This window comes from Bombus pyrosoma, linkage group LG10 (genome assembly GCF_014825855.1).
Source record: "Bombus pyrosoma isolate SC7728 linkage group LG10, ASM1482585v1, whole genome shotgun sequence".
Taxonomy (NCBI): Eukaryota; Metazoa; Arthropoda; class Insecta; order Hymenoptera; family Apidae; genus Bombus; species Bombus pyrosoma.
The window spans coordinates 8,325,054-8,349,466 of NC_057779.1; the positions used below are offsets into that span (position 1 = coordinate 8,325,054).

Consider the following 24,413-nt stretch of genomic DNA (forward strand, 5'->3'; position numbering starts at 1 on the left):
AACTATAGCTGCTCGGCATCCCTATCTGCAGCAGAAATTTACATACGCATTGGCGGCTCAACACGGTATTCGGTGCGAGCGGCGGCAATACGGCGCTTCTCAAACAATCTTTGCGATATCCTCGTTTCAAATTACATTAAAATAATATTTTTAAACCCAATCCAAACATTATCACGATTACGTAATTATATAGTCAATTTTAAATTGTATCATATTTTATATTTTGTTAAAAATAACAAAATGAATGACATAGAAATTTTTGCCGGCAAAAACGGCCGTTATCAGAGCGTGAAGACGCCGACCGCCGCCTCGCTTCCTCATAGATTACGAGAAAATTTACTGTAAATATTTAAGAGGATATTACAATACTCATTAAAATGTTTATAAAATAAAATTATTTTTCTTTTATTATATTTTACATTATTTCAAATTATATACACAATATTTTAAATAAATAAATGAAATAAAATAATATCATTGATAGGATATATGGGCGGCTAGGACGTCGTTGACGCCGTCAGCGGTGACTGCAACGGCGATGCTGACGGCCTGCTACAAAAGAGACTGCGATAAACTCCGGGCGCAGTCTTTCTTGCTTATACGTGCGGTTACAACATGGTCTATTTATACTTAGAATTTAAGTTGCAATTTCTTAAGATTTCAGATATCGTATCGATGCAAAAATGTGTAGCAAAAGTGTTTATTATATTCTTATTATCATTAGAAACAATATTATATATTTACACTACACCTTTTATGCTTAAAATTTAAGTTGCAATTTTTAAAAACTTAATATAATATCGTGCTGATATAAAAATACGCAGCAAAAGTGTTTATTACGTTTTTGTTATGATTAAAAATAATATTTTATATTTATACCACACCTTTTATTAATCATTGATTTGTATATCCATATTTTTTATTTCAATGCACATTATTTTTAAATATTTAGTATTTAGTAGATTTCCATTTCGCTTACAAGATATATATATATATATACATATATGTGTGTGTACATAGATATTTCAAATTATATTATGTATTATATACTTAATATAAGAAAGCAAGAAATGGAGTATGTAAGTATCATAATTTCTCAATTATATTTATATTCCAACTTTTATGTTTCATTTGTGATTAATGTTTACGATATGACCTCGTGGTATGTATCAACTTGAATTTAAGAAGTTCATCACTCTCGTAATAATATAATTCGCATAATAAGTATTGCAAAATGAAGACAAAATCATATTGATATCAAATTTTTATTCTTCTTTAATATTATTAAAAATTGTATGTATCAAACTAAATTAAAATTACAAATTTTCAACTTAATTGGAAAATATTTAATTTACTATTTACTACAATTTAGCAATATGAAGTTGTCTAATATAAAATACAAAATAGAAGGGAAAGAAACATATGAATGACACTTATAGTTATTAAGCTAACATTAATATTTTTCTTTCAAAGTTTATACTCTTCTTACACATTGTTTTCTCTTCATATATGTATATAAATCTATTTATTTCTTTCACATAAAAATATACTATAAATAGGAATTAATTAAACAATTTTGTTATATAATTTTTATAAATGTACAAGTATAATTAATAAAGCTTTTTTTAATACTAGAAAACCATGCGAGCAAGTGTCATTATTGTATTGGCTTTCGCCACTGGGATTGTTGTAGCCACATCTAGAAATCATAATTATTCTCATTTCGTAAAACATCATGCAAGACCACGAGTAATTCGAGGCTTTAAACCTGAATATATGTCTACGGCATATGGTTTCGGGAAAAGGCAAAGTACTATTGATGTTCCGAAACTCAATAAACAAGAACGAATTTTATCAACACTTCTACGCTATTTCCCACAAGGGTACATACATGTCTTAATAATTTAATTCTGTTAAATTATTCCCATATATCAACAATTAATAAGAGAGATGCAAATGTAATTTAATAAAATAATGAGCAATTAAATTTTTTGATATAGTTAATACGATATAAATATTTTAATTTCAGAATTCCCGTAGATTGGTTACTTCAACAATTGAAAACGAATCCAACTTTTGCTACGAAATTAACACAAGCGCTAATGGATGAACGTACTGATTTTACGTCAATGATAGATCGCTCTAATCCAGAAAGAATAACTTGGCTATATTAAATCTTTTATGTATGATCAAATGATATATACAATTCCTAGCTATACCTTTTAGTTTAATAAATCTGCGATATTTAAAAAACTCTTTTATTGTTATTAACACATTAGTTTCCTAAAATAATTCACATAATAAAAATAATTATTACTAAATAATGTATCTTTAATATATGTACTATACTATTTTTAAATATCAATATACGATATTTCCTTCTAAAGAATTTAACAGATGCAATTTAAAAATTAAAATGTGATTAATTAAGATTCTGACAACCTATCATTCTATATGTTAATAAGCGATGGAATTCTTCAAAGTAAATAGAATTTCAAGCTTATACTGTTAGGGAAATTTGCAATTTGTAACCATTACAAACATTGAAAAGATAGATTGTAATCATAAAACTAACGTATTGTTAGATCAGTGTTGCCAACTGTAAATTCTTAAAAGTAAGGGGGGGGAACAAAAGATATACATATATATATATATGTAGTTTCAGGGTGTGACTATCTATCTTAAGAATAATCAATGGTTTACATCCCAGAAGGGCTTTCGGTTTCTACGTTTCACGGACATTTCGTTTTGAGCGTTCTCCTGTTGTAGATCTTGAGGTAGCAAAATTGATTCGAGACGCAGATACATTTAATTTTGGAATAGCATTAATCTGAAAAAGAATAAAACGGGCGCAGAAGTGAAATCTTGAATACGCAATATCTAAGTGACGCCGGCCAGCTTAAGCCTTGGAGTCTTAAGATCTCCAAAGGCCCACGGACATACGCGAGACTAAGGTAAGAGTCCCACGAGACATTCTCAACAATAATATATATATATATATTTTTATAAATGATACATGAAATTCCGTGATATTTTTTGTTCAAAGTTCTACAGATTGGTACGCAGTAATATTTAATAGTATTACAATGTTAACCTCAAATATTCATAAAAATTTTTCAATAAACTAGGAGTCAGTATAGTCAGTCAATAACTAATAACATATCATGAAAGAATTGTGAAATTTAAATCCTTTTTAATGTGATTGGAAATTTTTATTTTAATGCACATTAATCTTAATTCTCTGCATTATTTTGTGTATGATAATAATTCACAAAACATTCAAAAGTATATGTGCTATATACAGTATATATAATTCTGTATTAATGTGCAGCTTTATTGCATTGATGTAGAACTAAATTTCAAATATTATTTTATTTATAATTTACAAATTACAAACATATAATATTACTGACATATATATATATATATATATATGTATATATTTCATGTTATATATTCATAATTACTAGGTATTACATTTAACACCAAAATCTGTAATAGATTCGTTGTGCAAAATTTTCTTTTTATTGTTTTTTAATATGGTTTTGAATTCTAGTTGTTTAAACAAATTTTAAAAACGACTTTCCATTTATTAAGTTCTAAAAATAACTATATTGGTATAAATATGAATTAATAATTTGTGGTTGCTTTATATAATAATAATTTATAAAATATGACATTGACATCAGTTAATAAACTCTGATTCAGCTTTTAAATATTACTTCAATCTGTAAATGCATTAGTGATATACTATTGAATTTTGGTGTATGTTTGCAAATATTAAATATTTTTATTTTATAGTACTCGTAGACAATTACTTTATAGTTAAAGAATTTATGTTTATAAACATGGTTTCATTTTTAATTAATTTCTTGCTCTCATATTTGTAACATCTTTATTATTATCATCAAATCTATAAATTATATTAATTTTCTTATTGTTAATGACAGTCTGCTATACATTTATATTACATTTATATCATTTTGTATATAAACTATAAATGACATGATAGGAAGTTAAATGATTTTTGTTCTATATAGTTTCACTTACGTATGATCATAAATGTACAAATACTTTAGTTTCTCTTTTCCTAAATTTTTCCTCTTCCCTTTGTTCTTTCTTTCTCCATGCCCAAAAGACATTCTTACAGGTTGAAAGTCCGTTCGTTATAGTTTCTAGTGCAGTACAAAACGGTTTGCGGTTTACCGGTATTTCTTAGTTTGTGTTGTGTTCGAGTTAAAAGTTTAAAACGTAAAATAAAAAGTTCGGGCAAGAAATATTAAAGTTTCTGAAAATTAACAGTATGTATTGTAAATGTGAAAAAGTTCAGTTTATGTATAAAGTACAAAAGTTAGTAAAAAAAAGTTATCAACGTGATATAAAAAGTATGTTCGACACAGTATGGATTGCTCGCGTTGTGCCTTCAAGAGCAAGTACTGCACAGGCTCTTATTGATACAGGTAAGCCCTGTGATGCAGATTTTTCAGTGCTACATTTGGTCGGTTCGGCTAAAAAATTCACTTCTCGAGTAAGGGGAATTAACAATTTGTTTAAGCAGTGGTCCCATTTTTTGTCAAATCATTATTGTATATGTTATAAAAAAGAATAACTTTTTTACAGGTTAGAATAATTCATCATGTCAGACTCTGGCTCAGAAAGTTCCTCTTCGGAGGGTTATGATGGAAGGAGAGATCGTGTTGCATCTAATGACAATGTGGCATCACCAAACTTTTCACACCATTCGTCTGTATCTGGACGTAAATCTAGAGCAAGTTCTATATCTTCAAGAGAGAAGTCACCTGGATCTATTATATCAGAAAGAGATTTAAAATCCCCAAGATATACACCAATATCTCCAAAATCTCAAAGATCTGGTTTAGCATCTCCTAGTGAAGTGGGATCTCCAAGATCAACTCGTAGTTTATCAAAATCACCACCTGCTTCACCAAAATCATATCACTCGGGAAACAATTCTTTGGATTCACCAAGAACTGATCGCAGTTTATCTCATTCTCCTATGCAAGATGAGAGATCATGCCCATCTAGTCCCCATGATTCCAAATCTTTACATCTTGAAGATACAGAACCTAAACAATTTGAACTGGAAGTAGATGCACAAAGATCTGGAGACAATTCCCTTAAATCATATTCCTATAAAAATAGTGGATCGAGACAAAGTTCACCAAAATCACCAAGGTCTGGACGTAGCTCAGCAAAATCATTAATGTCTGGAAGAAGTTCTCCAAAATCAGGTCCAGCATCTCCTATGGATGATCAAGAGTCAGAAAAGCATTCACCACCTCATTCTCCACCACAACATACAAAAACTTCATTTAATGAATTGGATGGAGAACAAATTTCAGATGGAGATATCGAAGATGAACCTGAATCAATAACTAAATCAAAACCTACTCCAATTACACATGGTGAAGATTTATCAGATGTTTCTGATTTAGAAAGTATAGATGGAGTTGATGGTACTACTGAGCATGAATCAATACTCAAAGAAAATCAACAAAATGAAGAGAAACGTATGAGTAATGATAAAATAGAAAAAGAAGATAAACATGCACCAGTTGGATTAACAGAGGAAAGCGAACAACTAGATTTTGAAGCTGATGGTCAATGGAAAGATGAACGTGATGAAGGTAAATAATCAAAAAATTATTATAATTTAAAATAAATACTATTAAAAATTAAAAACTATTTTCAGGTGAAGCAGAAGGACCAATTATTAAAGAAAGTAAAGACAAAGATGATAAAGATGGAAAAGACAAAGATAAAGATAAATTAAAATCAAAAGAAGGTGGTGATGCTAATGATAAGGAAGAGGGAGAAGAGGATGGGGAAAAAGTAGAATCTGAATTAGAAGAAGGAGAGCTTAGTGATGGCGATGATGTTCGACCAGAAGAAACAGAACCAAGACCTGTTTGTCGCTTTTATAACCGAGGACAATGCACATGGGGAGTTAGTTGTAGATTTTTACATCCAGGTGTAACTGACAAGGGAAACTATACAATGTTTGACATGGTACGGCCAATGGCATACCCACCACATGCAGCTACTCCACACGAATTCAGACCGCATATTGAAAGGCCAAATATGGTGCGACCATTACCTGGATATGGAACACCATCACATACACCAAAAGTAGAAGATCTTCCTGCTGAATCTGCGTGGGAACGTGGATTACGACATGCTAAAGAAGTAAGTTTTTATTTCATACTTCGTAAGGTATCCTATTTGAAACAAACTACATCATTATTTTTTGTAGTTGTAATGATATAAAAAAAAATCTTGTATGTAATTTTTGTAAGCTTTCTTATTTCCTGTAGTTAAATTTTCAGTAACCACAGGTATACTTTTTACGAATTTCTAAATTTTAAGCATACAGAAGATTTACATTTTCTTTAATACGTTTTTATGACTTCTGAGAATAAGTTTCCATGACAAAAAAAAAATAATCTATAAATGTAAGATGTACTATATTGAGAACTCAGAAAAAAGTGATATTAGGAAAATTATTGTTTTCACAGTTCTTCCCATTTTTTGACTCAGCAGAAAATTAAAATTAAACTAAACAAAAAACTAAACTAGAATTTAAACTATTGCTTATTGTCTCTTGTTCTTGCATATCTCTGTCCCCTTCTTCCTTTCTCTATCTAACATCCTCAGCCATTCTGTCCCTCCTTTTGAATTCTTATTGCTTAAAATCTCAATTCTTACACTTCTTTTCCAATTTCAATCCCATGTCATATTGTTTCACTGCCATGAAAAAAATACTTTTGAGTAAAATGCTTTACAAAATAAACGGAAGTTTTATATGTTATACGATATTTTTATAAGAAATATTTCTATTCTTATCTACTTTTTTACACAGATGATGCGCAAAGCAAATAAACGCAAAGAATCAGATATGGATTTCGAAGAAAAGAAGATGAATTTAAGTTTAGGACAAGATGAATTAGATAGAGAAGCAGGATATTATGTAAGAGCAGCTAGTCCAGAACCACCTGTTGAAAGATGGCCTCCTAGAGAAGCACCTAGAAGAATACCACCACCAAGGCTTACACCAGAAAGATATATTGATGATCCTGATACTTATTATACACCACCAGCAGCACCACCAGAATATTATAGGTAATATTTATTATTAAAGTCAAAAAGCAAATTAGAAGTATTTGTTATATATTTTTCAAATTTTTAAAACAAATATTCGAATACCGCTTTTTCTTTCCAGGAGAGTACATTATAAAGCAGACTCTCGAGTCACTGCTGAATATAGGGAACGTATCGATTATCACGCAATTCCTCGTGGAACACCTCATTCTGTTTCTCCATCACCACATACTAGAGAAAGAGAGAGAGAGAGAGAACGTGAGCGTGAACGCGATAGAGAACGAGAATATTACGAGAAATATGAGAAGAAACATAAACGTCCATCAAGGGAAGTCATAGTAGAACGTATTCCACCGACGAAACCTTGGCGAGAGGAAGAACCACCACCAGAAGAAAGAAGTAGAGGAGATGAGTGGGCAGATCCTTGGATGCGCCGGAAATCTCCAAGTACGATACGTCGAAATACATCATCTCGACGATCACGAAGACAGTCGTATTCTTCAGGTTCTTCGTATACATCCACAAGGTAATTTTTATTTTTAATTATAGAAATAATATAAAGGCTATAATTTTTATATTACTAAACATACATTACAAAATTTAATATTTAAATTGTAATCTAATTTTTTAATTTTTTTTAATATTTACACGTGAAAAATCCGTACAAACGTACTATATGCTGTTTTTAGCTCTAGCCGTAGCTCAAGCCGCTCTAGCTACAGTTCTTACGACTCCCTATCCAGGTCCCGTTCACCGTCCCCTCCCTCTAGAACCCGTGGTGCTGGCAAGGGGAAAGCAGTGGTGACATCGCCACCTCCTAATCCGCCAACGGTTGCAGCAGCTGCACCTCCGCGTGGTGCCATGTTAATGAATCCACCTGCCCCTTCTCCTCGTCCACCTAAAGGTTCTATTTCCCCTACAACTGGTACGCTTCACCGACGTGCTGGTCTTAACCCACCTGCACCGAGTCCGCTTTCCTCCCATCAACGTCATCACGAGAAGGCAAGAGACAAAGCGGCGATAGCTGCAGCTGCAGTAGCTAAAGTTATTAAAAGTCGATCGAGATCGAGGTAAAAATATAAAAATTATATTTTGTTACTGTAATATTAAAATTTAGACTTTTGAGGTCTTATATCGATAAAAACAACAAGATACAGCATGTGTATTACTAATATAAAAAAATATGTTTTTAGGTCATCACACAGTAGTTCAGGTTCAGAAAGCAGCGGTAGCAGTAGTGACTCTAGCGAGTCAAGTTATTCCTCTTCTTCCAGTGAAACACGTCGAAGGAAAGGCTCGACTCCACCAGTAACGCGAAAGGATTCCAAGGGTATCGATGCCTTAAAGCTTAGTGGTACTAAACAACAAATCAAGCTTACATTAAAGCCACCAAACAATACTACAACAGTTAAAAAAGTTGACCGATCTACTTTAATGGCTGGAAAGAAAAGAGCTTTGGAATCACCACCGTTAATTGATAGTAAAGCAAGCGTTGCTGCAGCTGCAGCTAAAGCAGCAAAGAAAGCTAGTTCACGACGAGAAGAATTATTAAAGCAACTCAAAGCCGTGGAAGATGCAATTGCGCGTAAGAGATCGAAAGTTTAATACATAGACACAAATATATCTTAGATATATATAATTAGCTGCTACAAAGTAACATGCAATATGAAAATAAAATGAAAAATTCATATCAGGGCAAAAGCATTTCTAATTTCGCAAATTTTTTTAATCACAATGTCAATATTTAACTTCTTTTTTTTGTCAGCATGTAAACCAACATACAATGTTAAATATAGCACTGTGTCATTATAACTTTTTCATTATTGAAAATTTAAAAACTATTTATGCTTCATTACATGTGTACACTACTATATATGCCTGTACGCGAATGTATATGTAAAGACTTCAAGCCGTACTTTGTTTCTAAGAATTAAATGATTAAAGGATCAGAGTGATCCTTATAAGTAGGGTAAAAATAAACAAGATATCGTTTTAAACTGCCAAATACACGTAAATAAAAACAAACGTGTAATTTATTTGTATATGAATGAAAGATTCTGTTGAAATATACAATATGTCTATGATCATAGCAGACCTAATATTTTTAAATATATACAAATTTGGTGATATTAAACGACAATAAAATGTCGCGCCAGTATAAATATTCTATAACCTCTTTTTTATCTTATAATAAATTAAGTTCATTATTGTCACTTTGTCATTATTGTTCATTCAGGCAGTTAATAGAATTAATTCATTATCTACAATATTTCAAGATCTATTATTAAAAAGTGTGTCTATTTTATACAGCTACTTTTACGTTATATACAGAGTTACAAAAATTATTAAAAAAAGATTTCGTTATAAAACAGAATAAATAATGTAGTTAAAATATGGTTTTGTTATACATAAATTTACTAAACAAATTTGGCGATGTAAAAGTTTGTTTTAAAGGAAAGTATTCTTTCTTGCAAGTTCCATTAGAATAATGTAAAGCAATTTTCTTCAAATTTATAGTGTAAAATAATAATGGTAATACACATAAAGTTTGAACAATAAAATACATATGATGGTTTATTACAAACATTTTATCAATAAAACAAACAATAGTTTAGTAAATACAAATTACAAAATAAGACCACAAAATATGTCTATAACAGTAATTATGTATACTGCGTAACAATGTCCTAATTAATTTAACAGTCCATGAGGGGGTAAAAAAATTATTTTGTTTAATATTTCATATATAAATTAGTAAATTACAATAGATCGCAATACTTACATAACTGGTTTCTATTTTAAAAAGAAAATAGCAGCTTTAATTTGACAAAACCACACCAATAATAAATACAATTTATCCAATGTTCAAAGTATGTACATTAAAATGCATAATATACAAGATTCAGAGAATATCATTTTACTAGCACTTTCTTCCATCAGATAAATTTAGACTTTATAACTATTAAATACCTGCACAAATTAAGAGAAGTAAAACTATTGTAGAAATATGTTAAATAAATGTAAGTATCTCAGGATACTACATTTTTACATTTAATTTATATAGATGTAAAAAGGTGATATAAACGTATCAGAAATGTCCAATTCCATTGATAAATGTGAAAGCTAGAAAATTATTTGGTCATTTTTATGTCCTGGAAGCAGATATCTCCGAATCTGATTGCCTATTAGTACCAATTGTATCGATATTATCCTGACTTAGGCGGATAGGTAATCCCATAAATCTATTGGTACCATTCAGCGTACTACGTCTCGATCTGATCGAGCTATTGTCATGGGTCTTTGTTTCATTGTATTTAAATAAACCATCACCGGGCGCGGGCAATGAGTTTTTTGGAGATTTAAACCACCATTGGTAGGTAACATACCACGTTAAAATAGCGGCTACACCTCCAAGAAATTTTTCTATCATAATATGATAATAGAGCATTGTAGATATCAACATAGTATCCCAAAGTAATTGTTGCAGTGTCATTGCAACGAAGAGACCTCTCAAATAGGGGGTAAGCGCTTTATGCGCCTTCTTTAAAAATTCCAAATCGGAATCAGAAAGATTTCGAAGTGGTCCGATATTGGGCTCGTTTGGTGTAACTCGCGAATGTTCTTCGCGCATAATTAAATCCTTTATACCCTCCCAGCCGACTAACGAAGAGCCTTCCTCGGCTAAAATCAAGCTTGAATATATAAGAATAAATGTATGCCCGGATATATCAAAACCACTCCAAAATTTACCAGATTGGAGACATTTTGCTTTTGTCTGTAATTGTATATCCTTTGTGCTAAGGCATCGGCCATAATTTGTTTCGATATAATTAAACAATTTGATCCATAATAACCATGCAGTTGTGGCTAAACCCAATCTGGCAAGGTGTTTAAGTAAAACTGATCTACGACCACATCCAAGTGTGTGCGCGGTCAATACAACCCATGGAACAGTTACGGTCAGCAACCATCCCCATCCCCACTTTACAAAATACTGGTTGAGAGCATTATCTGGACGCGAGAAATATGTTCTTGGCATAGTGATAAAATCTGCTACCAATGATACTACGAATATTGCGCCGCAATATATAGCTACCTTGAGTCTTGTATCGAATAGCAAAGACTTTTTGCAAACGTGTAAAAACATCGTTACAAGTATAAGACCTATAGAACTTGGGGCAGCCGTGGGCCGAGTTCCACCTCTGTCTTCTTGAGCCGAATTCGGACGAAAATTTAAACGACTCGACCTTAAATTACTTGGTGACGAGCCGAACATCGTGGAGCTACCTGGCGATGTGTGCATGCCTCTTCGTTTCCTCGTAGCCATCGTGCAATCAATGCACAAAGGTTATCATACGTACGTTATTGATATTTAGGATGTACATTACCGCATGATGAATTAATTTTCCTTTCACACAATCAAGGTTAGTTTCTAGCTGTTCCGTGACACGTTTCTTTCACATATAGTTAAAAATTCTTAATATACTTGATGTGCTTGAATCAGATGCATTACATATTACAGATTACCAGTAGATATAGGATATTCGATACTCAAAATAGTGCTACGTAACTACGTATACTGTATATTTCTGACTAGACTGATTTGCTCTGTCATCCAATAGTCTTCCCCTCCCCTTCTCTGTAGCTTGTACTTTTACTTGAAACGTTTTTGTTAAGAATGAATATTCCATGTGCTCGTTTATCGATCGTTTTGAATATTTGCGCCATCGATCGCTACGATCGATGATCGATGAGTGGCTCACTGATATGGACCCACGTCTCACAGTAACTGATCTGATATGTATTATGTATACTACGGATACGAATTTGCCATAACCACGGGCCATAAGCTAACTGAATTGCATACTGTTGAGGCAAATTGAAAGAAACTTTAGATGCCAGCGTCGCCATCGTTCGACCTAAGTAATAGAGAAATATAGCGCGAAATTCCAAAAATGGAATTTATAAAGGATTAAAATAATAACGTAATGCAATAATATAGTATTATATTAGGTACGTAGTATACTATAACACAAATAACAGTATAATATGAATTGCTTAAAACCAAAAAGATTAATTAGATCAAATGAAAATGGTGTTGGTGAAATAAATATATAAATGTAATACAAAAGTAACTGAAGTTTGCAAAAAGAAAATGGGGTTGTGCTTTTCCTTTTTCGGTTAATTATTAAATGCATTTTCGGCCATGCGGTCAGCATAGCGCAGATATATATAAACGTTTTATGTTTTATTAGATGATAAGAAAACTATTTACAAAATTAAAATAGTTTTCTTAACTGCAAAAAAGATACGAGCATCTGGAAGTATCTTATTTAATCTTAATTAAATTATGTGAGAATAAAAATCAGTATTCGTATTATCTCATACCAACGAAATTGTATTTAAATATATGATATTCAGAACATTCTGGTCATATTTATGATTATTGTTTTTATATTTCATATTATTTTTGCAGCAAGAAATATTACATACGTTATATGTATTAGGATAAATAAAATTTAATTTTATTAAAAAACTATACTAAATATTAAAATAAATATTAAATCAGCATTATATTAAAGTTAATATTACCTTAATCACAGATTGAGACATTTTTATGAAGGAAATAAATCTTTAAATGAATCATAAATCAAGGAACATAATATTGTGTTCTGCAATGATAAATAAATATAAATGTAACTAGAGGAAAATTTTTATTTACTATTCATCTTTTATAATACTACACTAAATAGCATTTATATGCAATAAGCTTCATTTTTTATAACAAAGAATTCACTCATAATGCAGAATAAATTTAGATAAAATACATTATTACTTTACATTATCAAATGATATTACAAAAGGAACTTTGCTATCTCTTTTAAAATTTTGTTAAACATATAAAATTTTTAATATATTCTCTCTAATAACATGCAATTATTTTTGCAAATTTTATATATTTGCTCATGTTTCTTGTATACAGCTTCTGCAAGGCACCATTGAATTCTTTTAAAATATGTGGACATTAACAATAATTGTTCATTATGAAAATGATTATTTAAAAATTATTTTATTTAATTAGGCGCCTATGAAAATCGTTGCTACATTACTACCAAGTGATGACTAGTTCTAATAAGTCTATAGCCAAATACCACTTATTAATGGTAGTGCTGTCATTTATTATAGTATAATTATTCACTTAAATATATTTACGAAACAAATATTTTCGTTTCGTAGTTAAAATGTTCATTAATAATTTTACACTGAAGAATTGAATGATCAATTTGTCTATAAACTAGCAATCATTAAATAAACCAAAGATTAAACACCTGTATGTGGAAGATCCATTACAAGTGAATCTAATTTTACAACCTGTACTTTTGATGTCAGTACCTTTGTTGCTTCTATGTCATATGAAGACCAATAAGTTATTAATTCTGGAAATCCATCTTCACTAATATAATCAATTTTGATTGAACTAAAGCGAGCACGCAAACTCAAATTTGGTTGACAATTTGCGTTTTGGCATAATTGAATAATATCAGTTTGATTTGCATTTTTAACTTGTACATCTGTATAATTCACAAAAACAATCAATACTCTTTCTATTAGTCTTCTTTCTGTAACAATAGATACTTTTTCTGTACGTTCAGATGTTGAATTAGTCCATTGCCAAAATTTAATGGCAAATCCAAAAGTATAAGGTTTCGTGGATATATCCAGAAAAGCTGGTTTTGAGACAAAAGAATTAGGACTAATATAATTCCATATTACTTTTGATTGATTTCCATGCTTTTGTAATTTTAAAGTTACACTAGCTGTACAAAATTCTCCAGGACATAATCCTTTATTTTCAATGGATAAGTAGTGATATGGTGTAGGCCCCCAGTTATTCTTTTCATTACTGTATTTTAAGGTCTTGAACGTGCTAAATGCCACTGCTTGTTTCATTATCAATTTTTTATACTCTGGTAATTTCATAGCATGTAATAAACCTTTAATAGTCATAGTTTTAATCATACCTGTAAATAAGAAAAGATAAATTACATATTAAATAGATTACATACTGTCTTATTTTTCATATTTGTATATATAAAATTGTATATAATTGTATATATCATTGTATATATAAAACGAAAAATATATTAATATTTCACTAATTCTATTTCATATAAATGCCTATAACAATTAACAAAATTTTATAATCAACATATCTGTCTCAATCATACATTATTAACAATTCTTCTGTCTTAATACCAAAACAAAATAAATATAATTATATATTTATACAAGAAAATAAAAATTTATCTTTTATAATCGTAGTTGATTTTTTACTTACTTCTTCTATTACTATCATAGCAAATATAAGATACAGTATCATTAAGAACGTGATTATCTATATCAATGGACGAACAATTTTCAGGTGAATATCGCCCTAGAAGATGTCCAGTTCCACCAGATAAGAGAACAAGATTAGGCATATTTTTTGTTGCTACTTCTATACTCAAAAAATCTTCTATTTTGTCTGAATCAATATCTGATAATATCAGAGGTAGTTTTTCGTATGTATAAATTTTGGAACTCCAATGAATAGTGCCTGCAATAGGTTCGATACTAGCCAAAAGGCCTTGATCTCCAGCAACTATGCAATCTGGTTTTCCAGATCGATCAGTATCCACTGAAATACAATCAATTTCGGTAGGCGGTCTTTTCAACGAAACTAACCACAATGGTAAACCACTATTTGCTTGCATTGACATAATTCCTCCTCCTTCTGCAGATATTTGACCCTGATCATTTGTATCATTTCCTCTATATCGTTGTCCACGAACAAGAAATATCAAGTTTGATGGATTTCCATGAATGATGGAAATAGGACCATGTAATTCTAAAAATATTTAATTAGAATATTAAAATCTATTCGTATAATTTATACTAATCAATTATTTAGTATTTTATGAATTTTTTATATGTATGATGCATAATACTTTATAAAAATATGTAACAATTTTTTATATGTGTATTAATAAAACTCTTTATTACATTAAACAATATTTACTAAATAATTACTAACTTTGAAGAAATTAATTTAGAGAGATTGGAGCTTATTTATTGTTTCTGCAACAGTGAGTAAAATTTTATTCATATATTATACTTTTACAAACATTTAAATAAACTTACCTATTCCTTGTAAAGTTTTATCCCAAGATATAGATGACTGAGGTTCATTTACTGAAGGACATACCATTGAATTATCACAAGGTAAAACATATAGAAATATAACTATTGTTACAACGCATAATAATATAGAAGCAACCAAACAAAATCGTCATAAGGGTGACATATCATGTCTTTTCCACAAATCATTTTGGTCACTGCCTTCAACTACCATTATAGGTACATCATCTCTATAATATTTAAGCATATTTTGACCATTTTTTGTGCGATTTGCTAGATTCCTTGTTTCATCCAATGGATAATATATTCCATTCTCATGAATAGTAGTTGATTGCTAGAATTTTTATATTCATTATATATCATTATACATGATATCTTATTTATTTTATATATCTTATTATTTATAAAATTTATATTAAAATTATAATTAGTTATCCTTATTTAATACACATTGTCGTGCTTTATATACATTACATAGCAATTTTGTCCTTTTTTATTATAAATAAAATTACAGTTATATTACAAAAGTATACTAATAAAAACTGAATGAAACTAAAGATCTTTAAATATATAGTATTTCAATAAGTAGTTACCAAATTGATGTAATATATTCTGAAGATTAAATAGATGAAGAAAATTTATATAAACCCATATCCATGTAATAAATTATTTATTACAGAGTTATAAAAAATGAAAGAATCATTATCCATTGATTAAAGTTCGATAATGTTTCTTAGTTTTATAGTTCTGTATAATTGTTTGTTAGTGATTATAATGACTAATAATTTTTAAGACAAGCATTTGTTTATCGTGAACTATGAAACAGAGAACTTACTTAATGAATAAAGATTCTTTTATTCTTTATAGCTGTGCAATAAACGATTATATGGATTCCTAGATTCCTAGACCTTTTTTATCTATTTGACCTCAAAAATACACCAACCTATTGAGACACCCTGTACATATAGATTCTTACGCCAGTTACTTACACTTCTAATTTATATTATAAATAGAAAGAAGATATTGTTCGCATGATTTCAACTTACCGGTTGTGTATCATCAACATGATCTTTAGGAATTTCATTTGATTGGGCCAAACAATCATCTTCATCCTCAGTATCGGTGTTACTTATATTTTGCGGCAATGGGGCATAACCTTTTCCACTGTGATGATCAGACATGTTAAATCTGTATAAAGCACTATAAATTGAAATTTAATCGAATATTTTTATGTGTATGGATGAATATATGCGTATTTTATGTATTTATTTTATCCTAACACCATTGAACATAAAGTATTGATAAAGAATGAACAAAGTAGAATTCAGAATCGATATATTACATTACTATTACGGAGTACCAATAGTTAAATGTGACGGTACTTCATCGTATTCAATATTTTTGTATTCGATACATTCGCGCGGCAAATTTATAACAAGAGACAGAAGTTATTCATATAGCTGGAATATAGAAATAAAAAGATAAATATTTCTGTGATTTGCGTAATTGTAATAAGTCATACCCTTTTTTGTAATTAAAGTTGGAAAAAAACATCGGAGGAAAAAGATGAATGATTTAAAGCGGACTACATATTTACGATTATACGTTTTTCGCAACAATACATGTAATTTCGAATATTAATTAATAGTACTAAACAAATACTTCTGTCTCAATAATTAAATAAATTAATCAAGACTTAAGAAGACCTCCTACCTTGATTTGAATTTAGTCCTGCTGATGGTACTACTTGGACGGTAAAACGTTATTATGATTCTTTTTTATGCAGGAATCTTTTTTGTTTGATAAAATCTTTTTTATTAATTCGCTTTTTATTATTAATAATAAAAGAACATATAATTCTGCACTTTTATCATTACTCGATCACTTTTTGATAAATTCTTATGATGGAACTGGAAAATGTCAAGTAAAAAATTTGAGTCTCCTCGCAAACTAATTTGGAAACGTGATTAATAAATTCCATATTATTATCATTATATATTATTACATAAAATATGTTTACGTTTAAACTGTAATCGTTACAATAAAATTAAAATAGTATTTTTGTACTTTTGTATATATTCCAAAAAAAGAGAAAAGATAAAAATTTTACTAAAACATTTTTATGTCGAGTATAATTATCTTAATATACGTATTCGTGATAAAACAATGTGAATACAGGGTTTAATAACATAAAAGATTAAAACACGAGATACAAGGAGTAATATTTCCAAGAAGTTTATTTTCTTGTACTACTACATAAATATATTATATATTTAAACTTAAGTCACTTTTAGTTAAGAATCTATAATTATAATAACATATCTGTTATTTCACAAAATTTTCCATTTACATATATTTATTTTATATTATACTCTTCTATTAAATAAATATACTTGCATTTATCTATTTATCTATTCTTGTTTGTTTTTAATTTTTATACACATATAAGTTATTTTAACATCCTATTTCCAATATTGAGACAATGTATAAACATCTAATGATAAAAGAAAATACAAATATTTAATTAGAGTTAGGTACATTGTATAATTTGCTACAAAGTATATGTAAGCTAATCATGTAAAATATATGTAAACATTCAACTGGAAATGTAATGTAATCACACAACAATGTTACTAGTTGTGCCATATTGTTATCTTCTAGATAATCACACAAGTATAAGATTCATTTACTTGTACGAATTATTGGCACAGTTTTAATTAGAGTATAAACTAATTTGAAATAATATTTTGTAGTACTCAGTATTTTAATTCAATAAAAACTTTCAAGCTCTGCACATTTTATGTTTTACTTTATACATTAATCTTATTGATATGAAATAAGTAATAAAAAAAATAGTAAAATGATACTAACTGTGAAAAATTGTTACATTTCCATTTAATTTTTATTTGTAATAAAATTGAAGATATAAGAAATAAACTCTAACTTTTTTATACAAAATTCTATGTACAATTAAAATAAAGTAACATTCAGTGCCATGATATTCGATAATCGTTGTATACAAAAGTATTTGAGACAATTCAACAAGAGAATACTAATAACATATTTTATTTTATTTAGATTATATTCTTTGCAAATGTTTCATAGCTAATATAACAAAGTATCATGATGGCATGGCACTGATTCTAATAAAAATGTTAAAATCTATTGTGATTTGTCATCAAAGGTTTTCAATATATGTATAGTTGATAACAATTAAAGAAATATTTTATATAACAATTAATAGTAGAATTACAGTTTTCTCAAATAAAATAAGCTGTCGAATACCATCTATTGCCTCAAATTATATGCATGAAAAAATCTTTATGAGATTCACATCTAATACTACAATTACTAAATGCACAATAAGGATTTAAAAATATATAAATATATTGAGATCTGATTGATTTAAGTATGTATATCTAATCTTGAGTAAACATTTACATAAAATTTATGTGTATTAATAAAGTCATTATTATATTAGAATTTATTAAAGAAAAACATTAAAAAAATATTTAATAAACGTCTCAAATATTTATAAGAAATTGGAAGTTTGTTTTCTACGAGATACAGTATGCTTAATGTTCTTTGGTTTAACTATTATGAAAGAAACATGTAGTCAAATTTCTATCATCATTACAGTTTAATAAAAATTTTTGGTAGAAAATGGACTGCTTGACGCGGAATGCAAAAGAACTACAAATGTTGCATGTTTCTTAGCTTCTAATTATAAAATAAATTTTATCGTTATATAATTTAATTTAGGATACTTTGCGACTAATATTGTTAATGTTATTTGTATAACATATGCATTGTCATTAATATTATTAATGCTGTTTGCGCAAACATTACGCAATATCAAAATAAATGTTAGAAATAATATTCCTAACACCTTTCACTATTCCAAAGTAATTGATTATTAATAATTACTGTTAATACTGGAACATCAATAGACATTCAATAAACCTCTGTTTTGTAAGGAATCTTTTAAAGTTTGAAACAACTGCAGCTGCTGCTCTGGTTTTAAGTTATAAACCTGCAATAATAAAAGAATTTCATATATATAACTTCATATATGCAATATAACAATTAAATTTGCGAATAGATTTAGAAAATAAAAACATTATAAGTATATATTACATTTATATTTATAAAACTGATATATATTGGCAAAGTATTTCTATAATAACTTAAACTTGTTGATGAGAAATTTTTATGTTGTATATATATCTAACTCTGTAAGCTTATTTTTAATTATACCTATATTTAGTTGAAATATTGAAAAAATACTATGAAATATTAATTAAATCTACATAACAATAAATATATATAATTTTTCTTAACCAAATTATTAAAGAAAACAATAAAAATGATTAAGAAATTATCATATTTACCTGCTGCAGAAGTTTTTGAGGCGAAGCAGTTTGGATAAATGAAGATATATAGACATTTACAAATGTTGCCATTAAATACTGACAGTCAAATCTATCCATTATTCCTCCGTGACCAGGAATAACATCTCCAAAGTCCTACAGCAAACATATAAAATGAAGTTATTGCACAATTTGTTGCTACTAGAAAGAAAAAAACGAGAAAAATGTAACTTAGCAAATTACCTTAATTTTGAATGCTCTCTTAAAACCACTAGCAAAAAAGCCTCCAAATGGTCCGATTACAGAACTAAATACTGACATTGATAATGAATGAAGTAAAAATGGATACAGAGTTATGGTGGACTTTCCACTAAACTATAAAAAAAGATTGTCATTTATTTTTATAAAAATTATTATTTTTGATTGTATGAATATATTACCATTTTCCATACAACTTGCAAACTATTAGGCAAAATATATTCTTGAGGTTGAAACAAAGAAGATGGTTCACAATCCATAGTCATTCGTCCTAAAGCCTCACTATATTCTATAGGACAAACAAAGTAACGATACTGACACATGATGTATGATACCTGAAATGTATTTTATGAAAATTTATATGTTTAAAAGATTGAATAATATGTAATATTTAATCTAAAATTTTAAACATAAATTTACCAGTAAACCAAGCAAGACTGTTGAAATACCACCACCTATAAAACCTTCCCAAGTCTTTTTCGGTGATAATTTAATCAAAGGCGTTTTACCAAAGAAAAAACCGAACATATACGCCATTACATCATTTATCACTATCATACTAACTGGAACAATGAACCTATACCAAATAATCACATATTACCATAGAATATAATTACTAAAATATAGAAAAGATATTAACTTACATAAACTTACCATATCAAGCCCTCAAAAATATTCTTAATTATAAGATAACTTTGAGTTACGACAATAAGTAGAGCAACATGAGTCCAAGCAAATAAGGAAAATTGTTTCATATAATACTTTTTTACAAGTGATAGTACGAACCATACAAAACCAACAATATATAGACAAAAGGAAATAAAACGATGATATGTAACAAGTACACGTAAATATTCCTGTAAATAAAAAATATTATAGATTTGTAATTTAAATATGGTTATGAATAGAATTTTGAACTTTATGAACATATTAGTTTATAAGTTATTCAAGTCTAATCATATATATAGGTACTTTTCAATGTCATGTATTTAAAATAATATCACATTAATATAAATTTAGTACATAATTAAATTTCTGTAGGAAACCTCAAAAAAAGAACTAGAAGCCATATAAAGTATATAAAGATAATGCTTCAGAAAGCTCTATTTATTGATTTTATGTCAATGCTAGATGTGTTCATAAAAATTCTAATTAAATTTAATCATACACTGATAAGCATCTTAAAGATATTAAGTCAAATTAAGTTTCATTATATTGACATTATACTTACTGTACGGTTAATTACTACAGCAAAATAGTCCATTAAATTTTCTCCATAAAAGAAGTAATTGGAAGTAATTAAGAAATACCATGATAAAGATCTGAACCAAGGTAAACCATGAATTCTATAAACTGCATACCCAATGTTAATGATCTCTTGGAAACATTTTACTTGAACAATTAATGTCTGGAAAAGAATGAAAAAACATACCTTAAAATTTTTAAATAAATATATATTTATAAAACTAGTATCGTAGACTTACTGTAGCCATCAGTGCTAATGGTCCAATATAAATAATACCGCAAAATCCAACAATCATAAACAAGGTAAAAATACTCCTAATTACCCAATTCCTCCAGCTATAAAAATATTTTATTTTTTAAACCTGAACATTTATGTAAATATTTTATATTAATATTCCAAACTAATATGTTGTTATTTAATACAGTTTGTTACGTATATATCAATCAAATTATTACTTTAAAAAACTTTACCGATCGGATAAGCCAGAAAGAGCTGAATTCAATATGTGAGGAGTATGATCTGTTCCTTGTGGTATGGCTTTAGCCAATTCCTCAACTTCCAACTTTGCATCATCTTCAGATTCCACATCTTCTTTCTACAAGACATATAAACCAAATTATTTGTTAATAATTCTGTGGGAAATATAATATTAATTAGAAAATATCTAAATTATTCACTTCACTGTGTGATTAAAATTAAAAATACTTTACTTCCAAAATAATTTTTATAGTTATAACTGTATCACTGTATAATAATCTTCACATTTTTATGTTAAGAGGAATTATATTAAAAATTATGTCTCGAAAAACCATACTTTTTAGCATTGGCTACTAGAAACAATCAATATAAAAAAATATTTAATCTATGAAATGTATGTAATCCATATACAACACATATAAAGAATTATATCTTAATTTAATATCACTTATATAAAAGAGTAAAAGTAATATGATAGGAAGTATAAAATAAATGTTTCTATACATTTATGATGTATGAAAGTATTCTTTTTATCTCCTCTCTTGCAGATCATATATTAAATCAAACTGAAATATCATTGTTTATTTCTTGAACTATACATTTTATTTCATCCATTTGTTTTTTTTATTAGAATATGCTACAAAAATATAATTTGTATATAAAATTTCGTTTATAAATCTTAGTTATTAATAGATTAATACAAGCATGATGCAGTAAAAAAAATTTCAACAAATATTTATATAGAATACAAAATAAAATAGATATAGTAAGTATTATAGTTATATAGATTGTAAAAATTATAACAGCGTATCAGTTTGGACCATGTGATTTAGTATTAGTAACTGTCATAGTTATCATTCAATTTAGTTTAATACATATATATCACGAAAGAGAAAGGTCAAATGGCAGTCAATCAGGTTTAATAATCGAAGACGTTGATCAAGTGGAAAAAGAAACTTATTACAATGCTACAACGAAACTTTCGAAAATAAGAAATATGTATTTGTATTTACCTGATCGTCACTGACATCCCGCGTTTCTGGCGATGCATCTCCGATTGTTCTTTTACGAATATCCGACATTTTTCACTACGTTTAAAGATTTATAATATATAGTACAGATACAAAAACTTAAAACAAAAAATAGCACTGTAACCACTGATTTATGTAATATAATTGCATATTTATGCGTTCAAATATTTAATTAGAAGGAGCGGATGTGACAGACACCGATCATACTTGCGCAAATCAAATTGACAGGTTAGCGCACGGTATAATCATCGTTGATATTCGGTTTATTTCGAGTCTCTTCGGAAAATCAATAATAAAAAAACTACATGGGATCTAATGTTTTGTTTACAATATCCTGTAGAAAAGCTATGTTCATATCGTATATCACCATTAAAAACAAAAAAATGTATCTTTTTCGAATAATAATTTAATAAATAGATCATAATATTGATTAGGTATGCTAGGCTTGTAGTATTTTGTTAATTTTAACCATGGTCATATAAACAGGTCTAGAACCGAAAACTGAAAGCATAGACGAAGCCAAAACAATATGGCAATCAGATTAGAGTGAATTCTGCGCATCTGCGAGATATTGCTATTTATTTGAATATTACAAAATTGACTAAGTAGTTATTTTTTTATTCGAATCTTTTCCTATCATTAAAACAATTATATAATAAATCCAGGAAATAAAAGCTGTAGAACGAAATGCTACATATATTTTAGATTAAGAAAGAGAAAAATTAATAGTAAGAAAATATAAAAATTCTTATGGTACAAGAAATTATTATCACACGTATATTAAAAATATTCTCTTAATAACAAATGCTGTTGTAAATGGAGCATTCATTGGTAGGAATATAGAATTTTTATACGCAAAAGTGAAATTTTTAAATTACATTCAATTTAATTGATTTAACCGCACTGATATGTGCACTAGAATACATCACTCGTTTACTTTGATAGTGGCATAACCCAAAAAAAAAGTTAACTTTAGAGGAAAGAGGTTTTAAAATTTTCAAAGAAATCTTCGTGAATCATTTCAACGACACTATAAGGCTGACTTAACACAAAATATGTCGCTATTTACGAAAGCAGTACAACTTTCCGCTTGTAACGTTACAAAACAACTGAAGGTGAGACAGTAAAATTAAAACTAAAGCCAGACTGATAGCGGCATAAGTAATAATTTTTTCCTCTGACGTAAAACCGATGGAATTATAATTTACATGATAAAAATAGAAACACGATGTAGACCTTCTATATGATGTAGACCTACAATAAAAGCAAATATGAAACTTTTTGAGTTGTGCCATCATCAAAGCGAAGTAGCGATACGTATATACATATATAAATGATACAATCGAATACAGTTTATGCATATTTTTATACACACATGAAAACTTTATAATTTCTATTTCTATTTCGGAGTTTTTAAACTACTTATACAAATTACAGTCTTATTAATCAGCTTTAAAACGTTATTTTTTTATAGTTTAAGACGTACTTCATTTTTCTTATTCACAACATTTTATTGTTTTGTAATTTCATAGGCGACCCGATGCGGTGCCTTTATTAATAGCTAAAGCTATTAAAAAATGGCTTCTTAAACATTCTTAAACATACTAGACGAGACACGTGATTAAAAATTTCAATCTATAAAATACATTCAACAAACAGAAAAAATATTTCAGCATTTCATTATTAATAAATATCTAGAAATTGTATCGTGTAAATTAAATATATTTATATATA

At 28.4% G+C, this 24,413-nt stretch overlaps 5 protein-coding genes across 14 annotated transcripts; 2 read left to right on the forward strand and 3 right to left on the reverse strand.

Annotated features, from left to right (window-relative positions):
• The first annotated feature begins 583 nt into the window (after nt 1–583).
• Nucleotides 584–2,253, forward strand: LOC122572159 (allatotropin-like). Its single transcript, XM_043736809.1, has 3 exons — nt 584–1,079; nt 1,636–1,883; nt 2,030–2,253. Exons 1-3 carry the CDS (start codon nt 1,005–1,007, stop codon nt 2,172–2,174), a joined length of 468 nt encoding a protein of 155 aa, XP_043592744.1. The 5' UTR covers nt 584–1,004; the 3' UTR covers nt 2,175–2,253.
• Nucleotides 2,254–2,695: 442 nt separating this feature from the next.
• On the forward strand, nt 2,696–9,208 carry LOC122571956 (zinc finger CCCH domain-containing protein 18-like). 8 transcript variants are annotated; one of them, XM_043736341.1, is made up of 8 exons: nt 2,696–2,954; nt 4,139–4,460; nt 4,621–5,648; nt 5,714–6,207; nt 6,881–7,140; nt 7,241–7,645; nt 7,809–8,189; nt 8,313–9,208. In XM_043736341.1, the coding sequence occupies exons 3-8, from the start codon at nt 4,637–4,639 to the stop codon at nt 8,722–8,724; spliced, it is 2,964 nt and encodes a 987-aa protein (XP_043592276.1). In that variant the 5' UTR covers nt 2,696–2,954; nt 4,139–4,460; nt 4,621–4,636; the 3' UTR covers nt 8,725–9,208. The 8 variants fall into 8 exon arrangements, with proteins under 8 accessions (XP_043592276.1, XP_043592278.1, XP_043592277.1 ...); XM_043736343.1 differs by having other exon boundaries at nt 4,151–4,460; XM_043736342.1 differs by having other exon boundaries at nt 4,173–4,460.
• A 472-nt stretch (nt 9,209–9,680) lies between these two features.
• LOC122571972 (acyl-coenzyme A diphosphatase FITM2) lies at nt 9,681–11,997 on the reverse strand. Its single transcript, XM_043736381.1, has one exon. It carries the CDS (start codon nt 11,444–11,446, stop codon nt 10,265–10,267), a length of 1,182 nt encoding a protein of 393 aa, XP_043592316.1. The 5' UTR covers nt 11,447–11,997; the 3' UTR covers nt 9,681–10,264.
• Nucleotides 11,998–12,814: 817 nt separating this feature from the next.
• On the reverse strand, nt 12,815–16,663 carry LOC122571961. Its single transcript, XM_043736357.1, is given in 4 exon segments — nt 12,815–14,141; nt 14,459–15,007; nt 15,301–15,631; nt 16,344–16,663. Coding segments are annotated over 4 exon segments (1,716 nt in total). The 5' UTR covers nt 16,479–16,663; the 3' UTR covers nt 12,815–13,440.
• Nucleotides 16,664–17,556: 893 nt separating this feature from the next.
• On the reverse strand, nt 17,557–23,821 carry LOC122571967 (phosphatidate cytidylyltransferase, photoreceptor-specific). Of its 3 annotated transcripts, none has more exons than XM_043736372.1 (11): nt 23,558–23,821; nt 22,662–22,777; nt 21,642–21,766; nt 21,410–21,506; nt 21,157–21,333; nt 20,580–20,782; nt 20,346–20,502; nt 20,108–20,260; nt 19,911–20,042; nt 19,689–19,823; nt 17,557–19,330 (listed from the first exon to the last, which is right to left on the reverse strand). In XM_043736372.1, exons 2-11 carry the CDS (start codon nt 22,728–22,730, stop codon nt 19,241–19,243), a joined length of 1,338 nt encoding a protein of 445 aa, XP_043592307.1. In that variant the 5' UTR covers nt 22,731–22,777; nt 23,558–23,821; the 3' UTR covers nt 17,557–19,240. The 3 variants fall into 3 exon arrangements, with proteins under 3 accessions (XP_043592307.1, XP_043592306.1, XP_043592305.1); XM_043736371.1 differs by having other exon boundaries at nt 17,558–19,330; nt 22,662–23,013; nt 23,558–23,820; XM_043736370.1 differs by having other exon boundaries at nt 17,558–19,330; nt 22,662–23,180; nt 23,558–23,820.
• Nucleotides 23,822–24,413: the final 592 nt, after the last annotated feature.